General features: G+C 45.8%; 2 protein-coding genes across 7 annotated transcripts; one reads left to right on the top strand and one right to left on the bottom strand.

Annotated features, from left to right (window-relative positions):
• Window positions 68-7883, top strand: MGME1 (mitochondrial genome maintenance exonuclease 1). Of its 6 annotated transcripts, XM_021390961.1 has the most exons (7): window positions 68-243; window positions 1125-1234; window positions 3035-3636; window positions 4601-4823; window positions 5276-5408; window positions 6352-6507; window positions 6973-7883. In XM_021390961.1, the coding sequence occupies exons 3-6, from the start codon at window positions 3114-3116 to the stop codon at window positions 6484-6486; spliced, it is 1014 nt and encodes a 337-aa protein (XP_021246636.1). In that variant the 5' UTR covers window positions 68-243; window positions 1125-1234; window positions 3035-3113; the 3' UTR covers window positions 6487-6507; window positions 6973-7883. The 6 variants fall into 6 exon arrangements, with proteins under 6 accessions (XP_021246636.1, XP_021246637.1, XP_021246633.1 ...); XM_021390962.1 differs by having other exon boundaries at window positions 1125-1222; window positions 6352-7883; XM_021390958.1 differs by having other exon boundaries at window positions 6352-7883.
• OVOL2 (ovo like zinc finger 2) lies at window positions 9540-16890 on the bottom strand. Its single transcript, XM_021390965.1, has 4 exons — window positions 16705-16890; window positions 16104-16291; window positions 14288-14477; window positions 9540-11515 (listed from the first exon to the last, which is right to left on the bottom strand). The coding sequence occupies exons 1-4, from the start codon at window positions 16802-16804 to the stop codon at window positions 11205-11207; spliced, it is 789 nt and encodes a 262-aa protein (XP_021246640.1). The 5' UTR covers window positions 16805-16890; the 3' UTR covers window positions 9540-11204.

Below are 16896 nucleotides of genomic sequence, written 5' to 3'. Positions count from 1 at the left end.
CTTTATTTATTTATTTTTTTCTTTTCGCGATTTGCTTTTCAAAGACAACAAAAACCCAAACAAGAGGAATGTAGAACGGATACCGGGGGATCTATCACCGAGCTTCCCTCCTGCGCGGAGAAGGGGCCGCGGGGCTGGTGGTAGGGAAGAACTACAAATCCCGACAGGGCGCGGGCGCACGTGTGCTGAGGGCGGGTGCTGTCGCACATGCGTACAGGCGGCGGCGGGAAGCGTGGCGCGCAGGTAAAGGCCGTTGGTGCTTCGTTCTGAGGGAATAAGGATGGGCTAGGGGAGGTTCGGCCGCTAGAGCAGGCATGTACCGCGCTCCGCAGTGCGCGGGAAGTGGGGTGAGGCTTCGCGGGGGTTGGTAGCGAGGGAAGAAGGCTCTCTTGGGAGGTTCGCTGAGGGAGGGCTGCGGGGCTGCCGCGCTATCCTTCTGGGTCTTTGGTGCTGTAAATGGGGCTGCTGCAGCGAGTTTTTTTTTTTGTCTTTACTTTAAGACGCTTTTTTTTTTTTCCCCCCCCGTGCTCTTTACCTCCAGGCTGAAGGAAGCATGTTTTTAACCTGCAGGGTTTAGGTAGCACAGCTGACAGGCTGTAGGGTCGCAGGGAGGCGGGGGGGGCAGGGCCTGGGCCGGCTCTACACAGCCAGCACAGCCCCGCGAAAAAAAGTGACTATTCCAACCAAAAGATAGATTACTGCTGCCTCTGTACGTCAAACAGTAACGCTATTTCCCAGAGAAAAGCCTATGATCTTAACTTAATATTAATTATACCTTAATCAGAGGATGCAATGTACTCAAATGAGGGACATGGGGCAACAGAGCCATTCCTCTGTTTAGTAACACCTTTTTTTTTTAGTACTTTAGTAAACTAATGCTGTTATTTGCTGGATTGGTGACTGTGGGAAAAAAAAAAAGCAGTGCTGACTGCTGTCTGACACCATCATTGTTGCAGTGTTTTTATGGATGTGACCCCTTAAGCAATCCTTGTTTCTCTCCTGTAGGCCATTTGTTCCTATCTTGGAGAAACTCCATCAGTTGTATTAGTGCAGATGATGCTGGAGTTGCAAAAACAACTAGCTTGGGGAAAGTAAGAAAAGTCCTCCTTTTTTGTTTTTTCCAGGTTGTTTTATTGGGGTTTGGTTCTCCAGTCTGGCTCATTGGAACGCAAACAGAGAGAATGGAGAAGCTTCCCCTGAGAGAAATATCAAATTCCCGTCTGTATGTGTGACGGTAAATCCGGGCCGCTCCAGCCCTATTGCTTTCTTGTAAATGTCGGCTCTTTGTACAGAAATGTGACTGTGATTAATCAGACAATACCTGTGGTTCTTCAGTTTGCTAAGTGCAAGCATTCTTTATTAATGGTCCTAGAACCTCTTTATCTTTGTGGAATAGGATAACACCAGACAAACTTTTCCTTCCCTTGTGGTTCAGTATATAGTGTACGCAAACATTTCCAGACATATTACTCAAGAACAAAATAGGCTGTAAAGTTAAAACTTGTACTAGACGTTACTGAAACAGTGCATGAGTGTTATAGTAAATTCATTCTAGTGCTTTCAATGTTGCACATTCTACTAACCCAATTATTTAAAGCAATGATCAAGCATAAGTTTACTCTGTAAAAAGATTGAGGGGACAGATTACTACAAGCGAGCTTTATGCTGAGTCAGGTATCATCTTGCATGCTGCAGCTGACACAAAGCCATCGTTAGCTATTTCTTTTGTGCCCTGGCTAGCGTAACAAATACACAGTGGTTGACACAGTGTTTATTCTGCTCTGAGTAATACACTTGGGTGAGCATAGTAATAATCATCAAACAATAGTCTGAGAAACTACAAGCTTAGATACTATTGCACTGGAGTAAGGTGTCTTGGTTTGGGTTTGTACTGTAAATCTAGCTGTAGTGTTCCTGATACTAGGTCAGAAGTGCCACTACGTGACACAAAGTTCTGATCCAATCTAATGGCATTTTCCAGGTTTAGATTTGCTTTTGACAGGTTAATTTTGTGCCAGGTTACATGCCGTGTGCACCCTTGATGTTTTATGTTAGCTTTTTTTTAGATCAGTTATTATTTGCCCAAACCATACAAAATCAGTGTGAAAATGTGAAGCCATTGAAGAAGAACTACAGTGTGTCTGCTTACTCCTGATTAAGCTTCTACAGCTGGAAGGTCTTGTCCTTCATAGATGAAGAACAATATTTATGGGAACAGTCTCCAAGGTCTCACTCTTTCGTTACGAGATTCTTTGATCTAAACAGCTGCAACTGATATAGCCCCATTTTTTTTGCTATCTGTTCTGTGTGACAGATTCCTGCATCCACACTTTTCTGTTCCTGCAGTTCCACATGAGTTCAGGATCTGTCCATGCAAAACAACTCCTCCTATCACATTTTTGCTTTCTGTGACGCCTACGGTTTGGGTGGTGTATGAAGTGCTGCGTAAGAAGTGTGGTGAAAGAAAAGAGTAATGTTTTAAGTATTTTTTTAAAGCAAAATGCTGATGTTGGTTGGCAATGTGTGTTGCTTGTATTCTTTGTTTGCAGAGGATAGATGGAAGAGATCTTTGTAGTGGTATGCACTTAACTTTGAGTGGGAGAACAGGGCCTCAATTCTGCAATTATGTAGTATTGATTTAAATGGCACAGTTCAAGTGATTGTTTTAGCTATGTTCATAGGCATATTTATGTTATTATCTCCTCCCCCTTTTGGGGTTGTTTGTTACAAATCAGTCTGTTGAGTTTCATGCTACTGTTGCTGTGAGAGCATCCTCTACTGCTCCTTTTGCTACTGGTAATATCTTTATATTTGCCGATTCCAATTTTGCCAGCCAGTGCTGGTTCTTCTCAGGATTGTTTCCTGTTTCATTGCCAATGTGTTCTTTCTGTTATTGTATTAGTAATCTAAAGGAATTCTGATAGCATTAAGTGTATGAAGGCACCATAGCAGATTTTTATTTGGCAAAAGGCAAAAATATGTTGATGGTAGTGTTTTATGACTTTAAAAAATAAACAAATTTATTTTTCTACAGGAGGAAATTATGGTAGCCTTCAGACCAGTCCTAACAGAAGGAAGAAAACTATAGCTGCTCACAAATACTACGCGTCAGAATGAAATTCCTACAGCTACTTTCTAGGAAGTCTGAGAAACTGGAAATGCTTTTTCAGCCACTTTTTTACCAAAAGCAGTTTCCATATATGTGTCTGGCTACCTCTGCTTGTCTCTATAGCAAGAAGAAAAAAGCGAACGGTTATGAACAAGTTGACCAAGAAAAATACAAAAGCTTGGTATGCTCTGTTACATCTTACAAAGCCAGCGCTCAAACACCAGAGACAATATTTGAAGAAGACAATTTGTTATATGGACAACCGCTCAAACATACACCTTCAAATAAAGTTGAAACAAAAACTCCTAAGAATTGGGTTCCTCTAACAAATCCCGAAAAGAGAATTCCACTTGTGAACAGTGATTCAAACCACCCCTTGAAAATTGCTTTACAAAAAAACAAAATACCTAGTGTTACCCGTATTCTTCAACAGACTATACCTCCACAGCAGGCCTTTTATCTAGAAAGATGGAAGCAAAAAATGATACTGGAACTTGGGAAAGATGGTTTTGCCGAGTATACTAAAAGTAAGTCTTATCACAGTGTGGTGACAAAGCAGAAGCAATGGTCTGGACAGTTGTCTGGGACACGCTAGCATAGCTGCAGTGTCTGTTTCTAGAAGTGGAGTGTTTTGAAAATCCATTAAGTTGTTTCAGTTTCAGAGGTCAGAGCATATTATGAGGGCACATGTTGTCAATGTAAGCTCTAATCTTTGTTTGAGGAACATTAAAACTGATCCAGAAATGAGTGGGAAAGTAGAATTAGATTGTAGATTCCTTTGCTCTATCCTGTCTCCCTCTTTACTGTTTCTTCTACTTTCTCTACTTTCTCTTTACAAATATATATTTTCCAGCTGGATTGATTGAGCCTGCTTGCAGGTACAAAGGTGTTTTGTAACTGTGTGAAAAGAATCATTCTGAAATTATATCACCTTGATATAATCTATATCTTGCTGTATATGCTGAAGTTCATCAGGAACCGTTTAGTAGACACAGTATATACAGCCTCTTCTGTGAAGTTGAGAGGTTTTCATTTCAGAAGGTCACGTGCAAAAATGACCTCCCCCAAGCTGTAGTGCTGAAGACAATTTGAGGAGATGTGGAGGATAATGGCTCTTGCAGAAAGACTGGTAAATACCTTAGTGCTCCTTGCACGAGCTGTTATTCTTTGGAAAACTGAATATCCTTCTTTATGCTCTTTTTTGAGTTACTGAGCACTTGACTGAATAAGCTTACTAAGGAAAACAGACACAACAAACCTGATATAGCTATTTAAAATTATCCTTCTCTGAAACATTTCTGAGATAAGCCGTCACTCTTCACAACTATGCCCATTCGCTTCAGAAGATTTGTTTGATTCAAATGAACCTGTACAACATAGGAAGCAAATGTGGCAAGAAACCTAGAATAATATTTTAAAATTTACAGAAATTCTCATTTGCATGTTCGTCGCATATTAGGTGTAGTGTCTAAAATGTTGCATCTTTCCTAGATCTTTTCCTCCAGGGGGAACTTTTTCATGCAGCTTTGGAATCTATATTTCTGCCTGAGGAGATGGCAACTAAGGAGCAAGGAGAAGACTCTGCTGTTTCTGGCTACTTGTCAAGCGTGCAACATGTCCTAAAAGATATCAGTGAAGTTAAAGCTCTGGAAAGTGCAGTTCAGCATGAAACTCTTCAGTATCTGGGCCTGGTAGACTGCGTGGCTAAGTATCGGTGAGGTACTGGTTCTCTAAGAAGCCAAATAATGTCCAACTGCTGTGTGGTGTTATGTGGCATATGGGAGGCTGTGTCCCGTGATGGAGCAGGCATGTTGGTGAGCTATGGAGGGGAAGCTAGAAGTACCTTCAAGAAGGGTGAAATGGAGGGACTCAGAGGTGAACCTACTGATGGAAGTGTTATCGTTCCTTGTGGAGGATTTGCTTTTGAGCAGGTTATGAACAGTACAGTTATCAGGAATTGCAGCGGGTATTAGGAAGTCTTTTTTTGAGATCTAAACTGCCAGCAAGGGGAAGACTTCCTTTGATTGGAAATGATAATGAACAGCGTGACTTTGGGTGGAAATGGGCTGAGAGTGATTTGCTTTTTTTTTTTTTTACTGTGCTATGCCTTGTTTCCTACTGCAACTGAATTTATGCTGAAACGTTCTCTCTTGTTGTCTTATGCAGAGGACGGTTATGTGTGATTGATTGGAAGACATCAGAGAAACCGAAGCCATTTCTGCAGAATACTTTTGACAACCCACTGCAGGTTGCAGCATATATCGGAGCCATAAATCATGATGCCAATTATGACTTCCAGGTCAGTAAGTGTGCTGCAAGCCAAGGCAAGCAGCAGTGCCCGTGTTACTTTCATTTTTCCTCTCTTACTGCCTTTAGCATGGAACTGTTGGTAGGATTTGTAACAAAACAGCCCAGTCTTAGGTCAGGCTAAACTGACATACAATTTTACTGTAAAAGTAATTCCACTACTCTTCCTGCTGCCATTGCTTGTCTGTAGTATATTGTCTGGTTTTAAGGAGAGCCCTATTCAGTGGGAACGACTGTATCCTAGAAGGTCAGGTAAACCTGCAGTGGCTTGGTATTTGGTGAGTCCCTGGTGCTTTGTTCTGTGTGGTTTTAGCTTGTCTCAGCACTAGCAAAAGGAAGAAGAAATAAAGCAAAAGACCATGCGAACAGGGGAATGGGATGGGAATGCATTGCTCATGTCGTGTGATGCTCTTAAGACTCCAGAAGTAATTCTAGCCAGGCCTGCTTGACCTGCGGAATTGCAAAGCGTTGAAGGGGGAAAACATAAAGCAGATCCTTAAAGTGCAATTAGGCAGTAATTCAAGGATTCTGCTGTTCTGATTCCTACCACTTTCTCTTCACCTTCCTTCAGGTTTGGCTATTACAGCTGTTGGTCAAGTATGAAATATTTCAGAACATACTTCTTACAAATTAGATGTTTCTTATTTAAGATATCAGGAAGCGCTTCTTCACTGTGCAGGTGCCAGAGCACTGGCACAGGTTGCCCAGAGAGGTTGTGGAGGCTCCTCCTCGGAGTCCCTCAGGTATGGACCTGAGCACACAGCGCTGGGTGTCCCTGCTGGAGCAGGTAGACCCAGAGGTGGCTTCCAACCCTAACCATTCTGTGATCTTAAGATTTAAGCTGGTATTGTGCAGTGATGTTCTATTTCTAAAACTGCTGATTGACGTTGCGTATTAATGTTCAATCTCTAACAGCCTCCTGCTTTTAACTGTAGGTTAGTTGTGGACTCATTGTGGTTGCTTATAAGGACGGCTGCCCCGCACATCCACATTTCATGGATCCAGATCTGTGCTCACAGTACTGGAACAAGTGGCTTTTGCGTCTTGAAGAATACATGGACAGAAACTGACCCAAACTAAGCTACGCAGAGGCAAGTGATCTGAGCACAGAGCCAAAGCACGAAGCTTCCGTTTAAAATCTTCATTTAGTAATTCTTTTCTTAGTAACGTGGGCTAACTTCTATCATTTTTTCCCCTTAAAAAAATAAAAAAGAAAGAAAAAGAAAAATCAGAATGAGGAATGCATATTTGCCTAAGTTGTAGGAGACTTCAGTGGACCTGGCAGGACAAAGTAGACCTACATCATCCCTATATCTCTCCCTCCCAGTCTATACAATTTGAAGTTGATAGGAAAGTTTCTACAATCAGTCAGCTAAATCAAGTAAAAACTGTTCAATCATCCTCCTTTTGTTTTAGAGAAAAAGCTGTTGCAAAGCTGGGACCCTGAAAATGAAAAATAAATGAATATTGTTGACTGGGTTTCAGTCAAGTTAGTTCTTGCCTGTTTCAAAGATATCTATTAACAGGCCTGTTACTATTTGTGTTTTTTCTTACAGCAACAACTGGAAAACTTGCACTATGAACTACAACCAAAGCTCACATAAGTACTTATTTAAAATACTACGAACAAGTTGATTGTTTAACAGAAGTGGCTTAGGAACAGAGGAGCAGAATTGTAACTGATACACTTAAAAATTTCTAGCAAGTGTTTTAAAAGTTAGGAAGTTTTATTACTTCTGGTAGCTCCTCCTGCAGGTTCCAAAATGGGCTGTGTAGCCCCAGTAAAAGAAATGTGAAAATGTAAATGGGCTGTGTGCCTTTGGTTGTGGACTTATAATGGGCTCTGTACAGGCCAAGTCTGTGAATGTTTTGGGCTCTCCTGACTTTGCTGTGGGTCTGAGCAGACAAGGAACCTACCCATGTGGAACTATTTCTAGTGTCAGGTTTTAGCATTTGCCACTGCACATGAATTTCTTTACAGAAGTCACAGACTTTTGTGACTTTGAAGCTGGGCATTCTGAAGAACAGTTGGTTTTTTTTGAGATTACTTTTGATTGGTTGTTTAAGATAATGTGGGGAATAAATGTTCTAAAATAGGAGTTAATTTGAAGCTTGTTTCATAAAATCAAGCTTACAGACATAGAATAAGTCTTGATGTCAGGCAATAACGCTTTGCTTGTTACATGTCTAGAAAACTTTTTTCCTCATTCACTTTATTTTCTCTGATTTGTATGCGTGAGTTTTCATAAAATCACTGCAGATTACAAGTAGAAAAACAACTGGCTTACAGGCTTCAAGAAAATCAGCCAGAACCATTCCTAAAAAAGTAAAAGCAATGGGCAAGCTTGCTGCTGAAGAAATGTAAGCCTCTGTAGTGTTTGATACTTGACTCTTGTGGAGTACTGAACTGTGAAAACTTGCACAATAAAACTTTGCTAGTTGTACCGGTACGTGCTTATTCAAACGATGATGTGGTGACGGTGTGATTACTCTGAGCTTCATTCGATTTCTAAGAAGACGAACATGGAGACTGTGAAACTAGGTTCAGAGATGACTAATTGTAACGAAGCTGTGTGAATACTCAGTTCTACCTGTTCGGCAAGTACATCTCCACATCACAGAATTTTAGCAAGTGGGTAGGTCAATGTCATTGAAGATGGTCAGTTAGACAGCTCTGTGGATACAAAGAAAGTGGGCATAAGCAAAAGAGATGACACTTCAGGCTGAAGTAGGAGGTGATAAAATGTTCTGGACTCCCCATGTTGATTAGGATTGGATAAATAAAGTTGAGCAACATTGGGGTGGGGTTGCCTCCTTCATCAGCCATCATACAGTCTCTGAGCTGTGTAAGTTTTCATCCTCATCCTGCTTCCTACTGAATGAGGACTAGTCGAGCCTGGGCAGGATAGGCATCTGTTGGCTTCATCTGTGTTCATTTGTTTGTTACAAAAGCCTTCTTTCGGAGGAAGGCTGCCAACTTCAATAGCGGTGCCAGTTTGTAAACCTATTTTTAAGTCGTGGATTAATTTGTAACATCAGAGAGCCAGGAGAAGGTAGGACAGTCTTCAAAGACAGTATCAGTGGAAGTTACTCATGTCTAGCACTTCTGAAAGACTGGCTGCCTCAGGCGTCCCTATATGAGTGCTCAAACTATTCTAAAGAGGTACAAGCTGTTGCCAGTTTCGTCCCATAACGAGCTATTGCCAGTCCCATGCAAACTCATACCCACTTTGTCACCAGTTTAAAATAGCTTGTCAGACTTAAATTGATATGCCCAAGGCATCTGCTACAGGGAGTATCTGTACTCTGCAGAAAAACCTGTCAGACAGTTCAGGGCAGTTATTGCAACTATAGTGTCAAGTTTGTTGGAACTTTGCTCTCCGTCCAGAACAGTTTTGTTTCTGTGTACTGTTAAATGCTTCTTTATTCTTTTGCTGTGAATGCTTTCTTTGACTGAAATCACATAGATGGCCCACCTTGAAGTGTCTAGTTCTTTGGCAAAGGCATAGTTTGGCAGTGGTAATGGAAGGAAGTCAAAAGCATTGTCCTACAGGAGGAAGAACACCTGCCACCACGTATTCCCCATCCAGTTAAGATAGGTGGGAAGGGTTTCAGCTGCTAAACCACTGCTCCGAGGGCTGCTGTTTCAGCAGAGCTAAGCGTATGGATCCTTTGTGGTTAGCTGGATTCTGCTCACTTGCTCAGATGGCCTCTGCTGATACTCCCTCCTGACAGCTGAACTCAAGTCATGTCTGGGACCGTACTGTGGGGGTTAAGTGAAGTGACATCTGCATAATTACACTGTTCAGTTATAGTGGCACCATCTCAGAAGAGCTGAGATTAGCACATGAGCCTTAGCTGTTTTTGCAAAGTATCTTCTAATTACCCCAGATGCTCTTTCTTCCACAGGTTTACTGTTTATTAAAGTATTATGCAAGCTTTCCTGTTACACAGCAGTGAAGTTTGTTCTTTACATAGTAGCATCACTTTATTATCATCATTTTCAAGGTCTCAAGCACCTAGATTTGTGCTGAATAAAATACTAATACCTCTAGGAATGCTTTAAAACCACTGAAAGCTCTTCCTTGCTTGAACCCAAAGAGGTATCTGTACGAGACTGAGGTATCTTGAGGTTTTATTTTATTTTTTATTTTTTGGATTCCTACAGAGATGCTCAGAACCTTACAATTTAAGTAGCACTGATCATGAAGGTCCTGGCCAGGACTATTTCAGGTGAGTTACAGTTCATTGCTCATACAGAGCACTTGTTTCAATGTGTACAGAATGTGATATATTCTTCCAAAAGTATACTTTTATTTTGAGCTCAAAATGAATACTGGAAAAATTACCAATGAAAATCATTAATTATTAAGCATTTAAATTAATTTAGGACATGTTTAGTAGCCGTGGCCATTAATATATGAGACAGATGAATAACATGTGCTTTGACTGGTGTAACTTGGATTATTGCTGAGGAAGTTACCACCCCATCCTGTCTTTCCTAACTTAGACACCTGAGTGCCCAGTAAGGGCTGCAGCAGCTTCTGAAGAGATTTACAGTGTTGGGCAGTTTCAGCAATGACAGTTATGGATGCCCTCTACATTGTTTTTTTTTTTTTAATCCCTAACTTTGTACTTGAGCAGGAATATAAGGGGAGTCCTAAAAGCAGAGATGTGGTACTGATCCCTCATTGTCAGCACCACCACCTTCTTCTCTTGTAGCATCAATCTTACTAGGAGCCATCTAAAGTGACAGTGATTAGGGACCAGAGTTAAGCATACAGTTTTGCACTGATCTTGCGGGGCAGACAGCCTAAGTCACACTCTTAACTGTTTTGCACAGCTTTCTTGTACTAATGAACCTACACCTGATTTTTAAAAATTTAAAAAATCCACATGTACACACGCACACACCATAAAATACACACAGAGCTGCACTTCCTCATGACAGAAAATACATATCTTCCAATCATTAAAATGGTTTCTTTGGGTTTCTGGCTTGATAACAATGTACGTTAAAAGGATGTGGTAACAATCCCTAAGTGACCATGAGGAGTCCAGAAAAGTCAGAGTTAAGGTGACGCTTACATCTAAATAGGATGAAATGATTTCACAGCTTCAAGTCCCTAGAATGCAAACCTCTGCCCTGGAATGCCATTTGCTGGAAGGGGAAGTTTAGGAGGGAAAAAAGGTCTGCTTTGTTTGAAATAAAGTTTCAGCTCATCTTGGATAATGCTTCTGCAAATCATTCACTTACTGCACAGGAGGCAAAGTTAAAGTTATTTGCACATTAAGTACCAATACAATGTACTGTTCGTAAGCCAATTTTAATTAATTTTGCATATAAGAACAATTGTACTAGGAGCCGCTCCTGCGTGGCCCCTTTCACTCAAACCCCTGAAAAGTGATTTTTTGCAGGAGGTAACTGTTACTGTCTTTAAGAAACACACTGGGAAAAGGTGAGCTTGTTTGTCAGCGCCATTCAGATGTGTGGGAGAGCTGAAATGGCAATCAGGTTACCTGAGTGCCAGGGTCAGTGAATACTCCATCTCACAGGTGACAGCCTCTTCCGGTCTTTCTATTTTTTGACCAGGTAAAGTCTGATGTTTGTATGATACGTGGGAATGTTTCTTTCAAGTTGAGGTTCTACCAATATCAAGAGAGTCCCGTTAACAAAAGTATCCCTTTTCTTTCAGGGATTTAATTCAAAATTGCTTTTTTAAAAAAATAATATATATGTAGTCCTACATGTAAACTTCATTCCTGTAGACCACAGTAATCCACTGCGTTACTCATCTTTGTCATCGTCTTTGGAGTTCCTCTGCAGGATAGGGCTCAGTTTGTTTTGCAAAACGGCTGCAAGTTTTTTTGAGGTTTTTTTCAGGAAAGCACTGCTGGGGTGAACGCTGCTGACGTGCAGGTACAGGTCCTCCTGCGTGGGGCCGGTGTAGCCGCAATCCTCGCACACGTACAGTTTGTCTCGCCTCTGTTTGTAGGCGTATTGCTGCTGCACTCCGTGAATCTTCTTGAGGTGGGATTCCAGGGAGCACCGCTGAGTAAATGCTTTGTTGCAAACCTCACATTTGTAAGGACGAATTCCTACAACATCAAAAGAGAGTGATTATTGTTCTGGTTTATGTTTATTATAGCTAAGAAATCAGCCAAAAACAAGGCTGTCTTTCTAGAGAGCAAGCAAACACCTAGCATTAAGTAGCTGCTAGCCCAAGAAACTGTAAGTAAAACATTTTACTTTTAGGCCAAAATCTTCGTGAGTGATTTGATATATTTAGGAATGTATGAATGTTTTGAGGAGACTGAAGCAGGTGCTGAAGCTAAGGGGCACCCATCAAAGCTTGGGTCCTAAAGGAGGAGAAACAGTTATCTACTTTTGCAACACTTACTCCTTTGCAGACCTGACTTAAAATTTTAGTCCTGTGATTAGGTAGAACTGTTGGTTTTAGCTAACTGATCATTTTGGTGCTTGTAATGAATGAAATCTTGTGTCTTGGTAAGTTAATTTTCCTGTTTTAGTGACTCTTCAGTGAATGGCTGCCAAACATGGATGTACGGAGATCGCAACACTTCAAATGAGCAGGAGTGTTTTCATAAGATGGAGTTTTAATTATTGTGATTACAGGTTCAGGTTCTACAAAATAGCATGCTGAGGTGAAAAATATGTCTGTGTGTCTCTGGAGGAGGAGGAACACCACTGGCTTGAGATTTGAATGCCTGAATACTTTCATTATAAAAAGCAGTGAAGAGTATCCACTTTATCACCAATCAGCACTGATTTAACAACAATAGCTCCTCAGTGCTCGAAGGATAAACACCTGAGGGTTTACCAACATTCAAAAAACCCAGGCATGGTCGTGTTTTTCTTACTACAGAGTAGCTGGGTATTAAGGCCTTAAAGCTAATACAACGTGCTACCCCAAGCCTGCTTTGATGAAAATACGTATGGGTGAGCAACAGCCAGGCAAGGAAGGGTGGAGAGCAAAGCTGCAGGGTTCCTACAGATGGTTTTGAATTAGTCGTTGAATTGTGTTAAGTCTGCCACTTACTTGCTGGGATCTTTTTACCAGAAATCCAAGCTAATTAGGAGTTCCAATCAGAAGCATCTTGATTGCATTTTTGTAAGTCTTGGACAAGGAGTTTGTCCCAGAGCACTCGTACTATCAAACCTAAAACGTTAATTTCCTAACACCTACTGCTGTGAGACTGCACCAGTGACTTCAGTTATATTAAACTGCAGTCGGAGAGAAACTCCAAATCTTCCTCAGAATTCACAAACTAAAAACATTCATTATGAACAGTATTTTGGATGTGGTTTTATGCTCATCTAGCATCAGCGTGGGGCTGGACTTAAGGCAGCAGATCAGGAACTGTACCTCCCCATTACTTTTGAATCATTTCACGATTTCATTTTACTGTGTCTATGAGTTACTCTTTAACATTTAACTCTGTACGTGCCGTGCACCTGGATTAACAAGCTGGCTTTCCCACTGCGACATCTGGCTGCAAGCAATCTCCACTGGAACACCAAAATTCAGGAAAGCAAACTCCAGAGGAAAAAGCACAGCCTGTGCTCACTTTAAGCACTGTAAGCCCGGCTTTACACTAGAGAGGAGAAATGGTAACACCGGATTTCTTTGATTAAATTCGGGGACAGTTTAACTGTAAGTCACCTGACCTGGACCGTAGTGTTTCACTTCTAGCCAGTACAGATCCTTCCTCCTCCACAATTTAACAAATCAATTAAATCCTGACCGTTGAGTTCAACTGTCCCAGCCACAGCATGGATGCTTACGGCTTCTGGTCAGAGACCTTGCCCTAAGCAAGGTGAGTTCCTGAATCTCAAAGAAGAGACCATGGGTAGAAAACACCACCTCATACTGAAGCATCAGCTCTGCCCTTCAGGCACAGCCCAGTGATCACAGCTGGAAGATTTCCTGTCCACTTGGCAAACAAGCCAAGCCAGCCCAAAACACTGGCTCTGGCCAACGCTCTCTCATCAAAACGGGCAGCATTGTTTTCGTGAGGTCTACTGATAAGGAAGAGCTCCTACCTACCAGCAGACTTGTGCTGCTAGCCACGCATCTGCTTAACTATGCCTAATCCTGTATGCCAAAGAAAAGGGCATTGCAGAGCAGTCCTGGAGGCAGCAGCGAATGCAGAAAGGTGGAACACGCCTGGGAGATGTGGAGGATGCATCTCCTGGGTGCCCCAAGGTGGGAATGGAAAAGCTCCTGGTGCAGGCAGCTCGGCTTGCCAGAGTGCCCTACTTGGTGGGGATGGGCTTAATGTGTGCTTAAGCCATTGCTTTCACTTTAAAAAAAAAAAAAAAAAGAAGAAGAAGAAGAAAAGGAAACCAAAAGAGCAGCCTTCTCCCTGCTCCAGGTTAGCAAAAGCACTTCTATGAAAGTGCCATGGGGTGAGTACTCCTCTTCCAGGCTCTGAAATGCTTTGCTTCCACCTGAGCTCATTCAGAATGCAGCCTGACCCCCGCCCCGATGTTTGGATGGCTGTGGGCTCAAGCACAGCCTTGGAACTCCCGGTTGGCTTCAGCTGCGTTCTGCAGCAGGAGCCATGCATGTTGCTTGCTGGGCTCAGCAGACACCGGACGCATCGCCCGTGCTCCCGAAAGAACCCAGATGCACAGCATACACCACGGCACCTCATCCAGATGCCAAAATTGACCCCCGTGTGCCCCATTTCCACAGAACAGCCTGCGGCGATGCAGCGCGACGGACGGAAGAAACTGCTGCTCATTTCCTCTAGAGGGCAAAGCGCCTTCACCCAGCGCCCGCGCACCTCCCACCCCGCGGGTTACCCTCAGCCCGTCCTTCTCCCACCCGTCCCGTCCCATCTCACCGGTGTGGGTCCGGACGTGGCGCTTCAGATCAAAGGTGTCGTTGAAGCCCTTCCCGCAGAATGTGCACAGGTGCCTCTTCACCTGGCTGTGGCACTTGACGTGCCGGTTCAGCATGCGCTGCAGGCGGAAGCCCTTGCCACACAGCTCGCAGGAGTGCACCGCGGCATCCGTGCAGGTACCTGTGGTGAACTGGGGAACAGGAGAGACTGGGTGAGTGGATTATGGGCATGGCAAAGACCAACGGGAACCAAAAGTGAAAGGGGAGGGCTGGCTTGCTGCGGCACTGAGGGACGTGGGTTAGTGGGCACGGTGGTGATGGGTTGAGGGCTGGACTCGATGATCTTAGTGGTCTTTTCTAACCTTAACGATTCTGTGACTCTATGATCTGCCGGGCCGTGGCACAGCGTCCCGCTCAGAGTAGCTCCCACATGGTGACATCCCGCTGCACACCTCCCTGCAAACATCGCTGTTTCCCAGTGAAGCGCCCGGGCTTTGCGGTGTTTCTGCCCGCACAGGTGATGTGGTGAGACAAAGCCAGGCTGTGCTGACTCAGCGGAGCCTACAACAATGGCCCTCATCTCCTGTCAGCCCCCCCATGCTCCTTAATTAATTTGAGGGTGTCATTATGGGTTTATCGCACTTCTACTAAAATTGTTGAGCCAGCTCCACGACCCAACCTGACAGAGGGAGACACAGATGATTCAGTTCTGGGGAAGAGCATTCCTCACAGGGAAGGTTTCTATGCAAATGCTCGGCCATTATTTTAATTATTCTCGGTGCAGCTGCCGCCAGCCCTTCCAGCCAGCGGCAGCGGCACCGCACGCACACGCCATCAGCGCTCGGGGGCTCCCGGCAAGTTTCTGTGGCATCCACAGAAAACACAGCGCTGCAGAAACGGAGCTGACCACAGAGGTCCTCTCGTGGACTTGGCTGCGTCTTTTGCTATTGGCGCAGGTTAAATTGTAAGAAGTGGGCTCGAGTCAAAGCGAGAGGAACAGTTTGGGGTTTCTGTGAAATAGCATTTGGGGTTTCTATGAAACAAGAGGGGCAGCGGAGGGAAGAGCGTCTGCTGGCGGCAGGTGGGGCTCCCCCTCACCTTGGCTGCCCACAAGGAGAGGAAAAACATAACACGATGGCTGAACCGCCGCAGCCCCACCACGGACTGTGGGAATGTTTACAGCTCCATTCGCAGAGCAGCGCTCAGGGCTTAGCGAGGTGAGAACCAGCCACCAGGTGATGCATCTCCAGCCGGCACAGGGGTGCCCAGGGGGCTGACACCACTTCTGCTAGGGGCAGCCAGGGTGCTTCTGGATGGACGGCGTCCTGTGCTCAGCCCAGTGCATCCCATTGCACCCTGCATCCCACCATGTCCTATATCCCATATTGTGCATCCCTCCATGCTGTGTATCCCACTGCACTCCGCATCCCCCCCGTGCCCTGCATCCCACCACCTCTCTTTGGGGCTGAAAGCACAGCCTCGCCTCGCTGGCACTGCACATGTGACCGAGCCTATCACCGCTCCTGCAGTGCAGCAGCAAAGCTAACGGGGAGATAAGCGCTTCCTTCCCCCCGGCCCGCAGGTCCTCTCGGAGGTGCCAATAGCCCTGCGCAGCCCCAGGGCGGGACCCGTCTCTCGGTAAGCCGAGAGGGCAGGAGGGCAGCGGGACGGGCCCACGCAGCCCCCCGGGCCCGCACCCGGAGCGCGGCTCCGCGGGAGGCCCCGTGCCAGGGAGCGGGGCCCACCCGTGCGGAACCGGAGCCAGGAGCGGCGCGGCGGGGCAGGGCTCGGGAAGGCAAAGTGCGCGGGGCCGTTACCTTGATTTTCGACCTGACGGCGGGGCGCCTGACGGCCAGGTCCAGCAGCATCCCCCCGGGCGCGCCCAGCTCCGCGGGGGCAGCCTGCGGCGTGGGGAGGTCTCCGAGCTCGGGGTCCCGCGTCCCGCTGCTGCCGCTGCTCTCCAGGCTGCAGCTGTCTTCGTAGCCCGGGGCGCAGCCGAGGCCGCCTGCAGCGGGTGGGGATGGAGAGACAAATGGAGCGGGCCGGGGGCGGCCGACGGTGCTGAACCCGCGGGCGGGCCCTCGGGTCGAGGTGGGGGGGAGTGGGGGAGGTTCTCTCCGCGATCGGAAACTCAAACAACGAACGGTCCCAAAGTTCAAACGGGCGCAGCTCCGCCGCCTTCCCGTTATACCCCGAGCAAGGGCAGGCGGCGGGGAGGAAGACGACGAGGAGGAGGAGGAGGAGGGAAGCGGGGGGGAGGGGGGGCCGGGAAGACACCCCCAGCCCTTCCCTCACCCCGCCGCCCACCTCCTCGCCGCCCTCCCCACCCGCGGTGTCCCGGCGGTGAAACGGGGCCGCCCTCCGCTACTTGGGGTCCCCCGGCCCCGAGGGGCTCAGTGCGGAGCGGCGGATCCCTACCTGGGATGTAGGTGTCGGCGCGCTCCTCGTCGGGCAGCCCAGCCCAGCTGCGCACGGCGGGCTGCGGGCTGCGCCGCTTCACCAGGAAGGCTCTGGGCATGGCGAGGGCTGGGGGCGCGGCGCGGAGCGGAGCGGAGCGGTGTGGCACACGCGGAGCGGTGCGGCACGCACGGAGCGCAGCCGGGGCCGGGC

Source organism: Numida meleagris, chromosome 3, assembly GCF_002078875.1.
Source record: "Numida meleagris isolate 19003 breed g44 Domestic line chromosome 3, NumMel1.0, whole genome shotgun sequence".
Classification (NCBI taxonomy): Eukaryota; Metazoa; Chordata; class Aves; order Galliformes; family Numididae; genus Numida; species Numida meleagris.
The sequence above is the reverse complement of the archived record's forward strand: the minus strand, read 5'-3'. Positions and strand labels throughout refer to the sequence as shown.

Bases quoted from the DNA above. Each gene is read 5' to 3' on its own strand.
- MGME1 (XM_021390962.1), top strand. From the start codon at position 3,114: ATGAAATTCCTACAGCTACTTTCTAGGAAGTCTGAGAAACTGGAAATG. The intron at 4,824-5,275 runs GTGAGGTACTGG...TGTCTTATGCAG, and splicing joins GACTGCGTGGCTAAGTATCG to AGGACGGTTATGTGTGATTG. The intron at 5,409-6,351 runs GTCAGTAAGTGT...TTTTAACTGTAG, and splicing joins ATGCCAATTATGACTTCCAG to GTTAGTTGTGGACTCATTGT.
- OVOL2 (XM_021390965.1), bottom strand. From the start codon at position 16,804: ATGCCCAGAGCCTTCCTGGTGAAGCGGCGCAGCCCGCAGCCCGCCGTG. The intron at 16,292-16,704 runs GTAGGGATCCGC...CACCCGCTGCAG, and splicing joins CGCCGACACCTACATCCCAG to GCGGCCTCGGCTGCGCCCCG. The intron at 14,478-16,103 runs GTAACGGCCCCG...CCTGTTCCCCAG, and splicing joins CCGTCAGGTCGAAAATCAAG to TTCACCACAGGTACCTGCAC.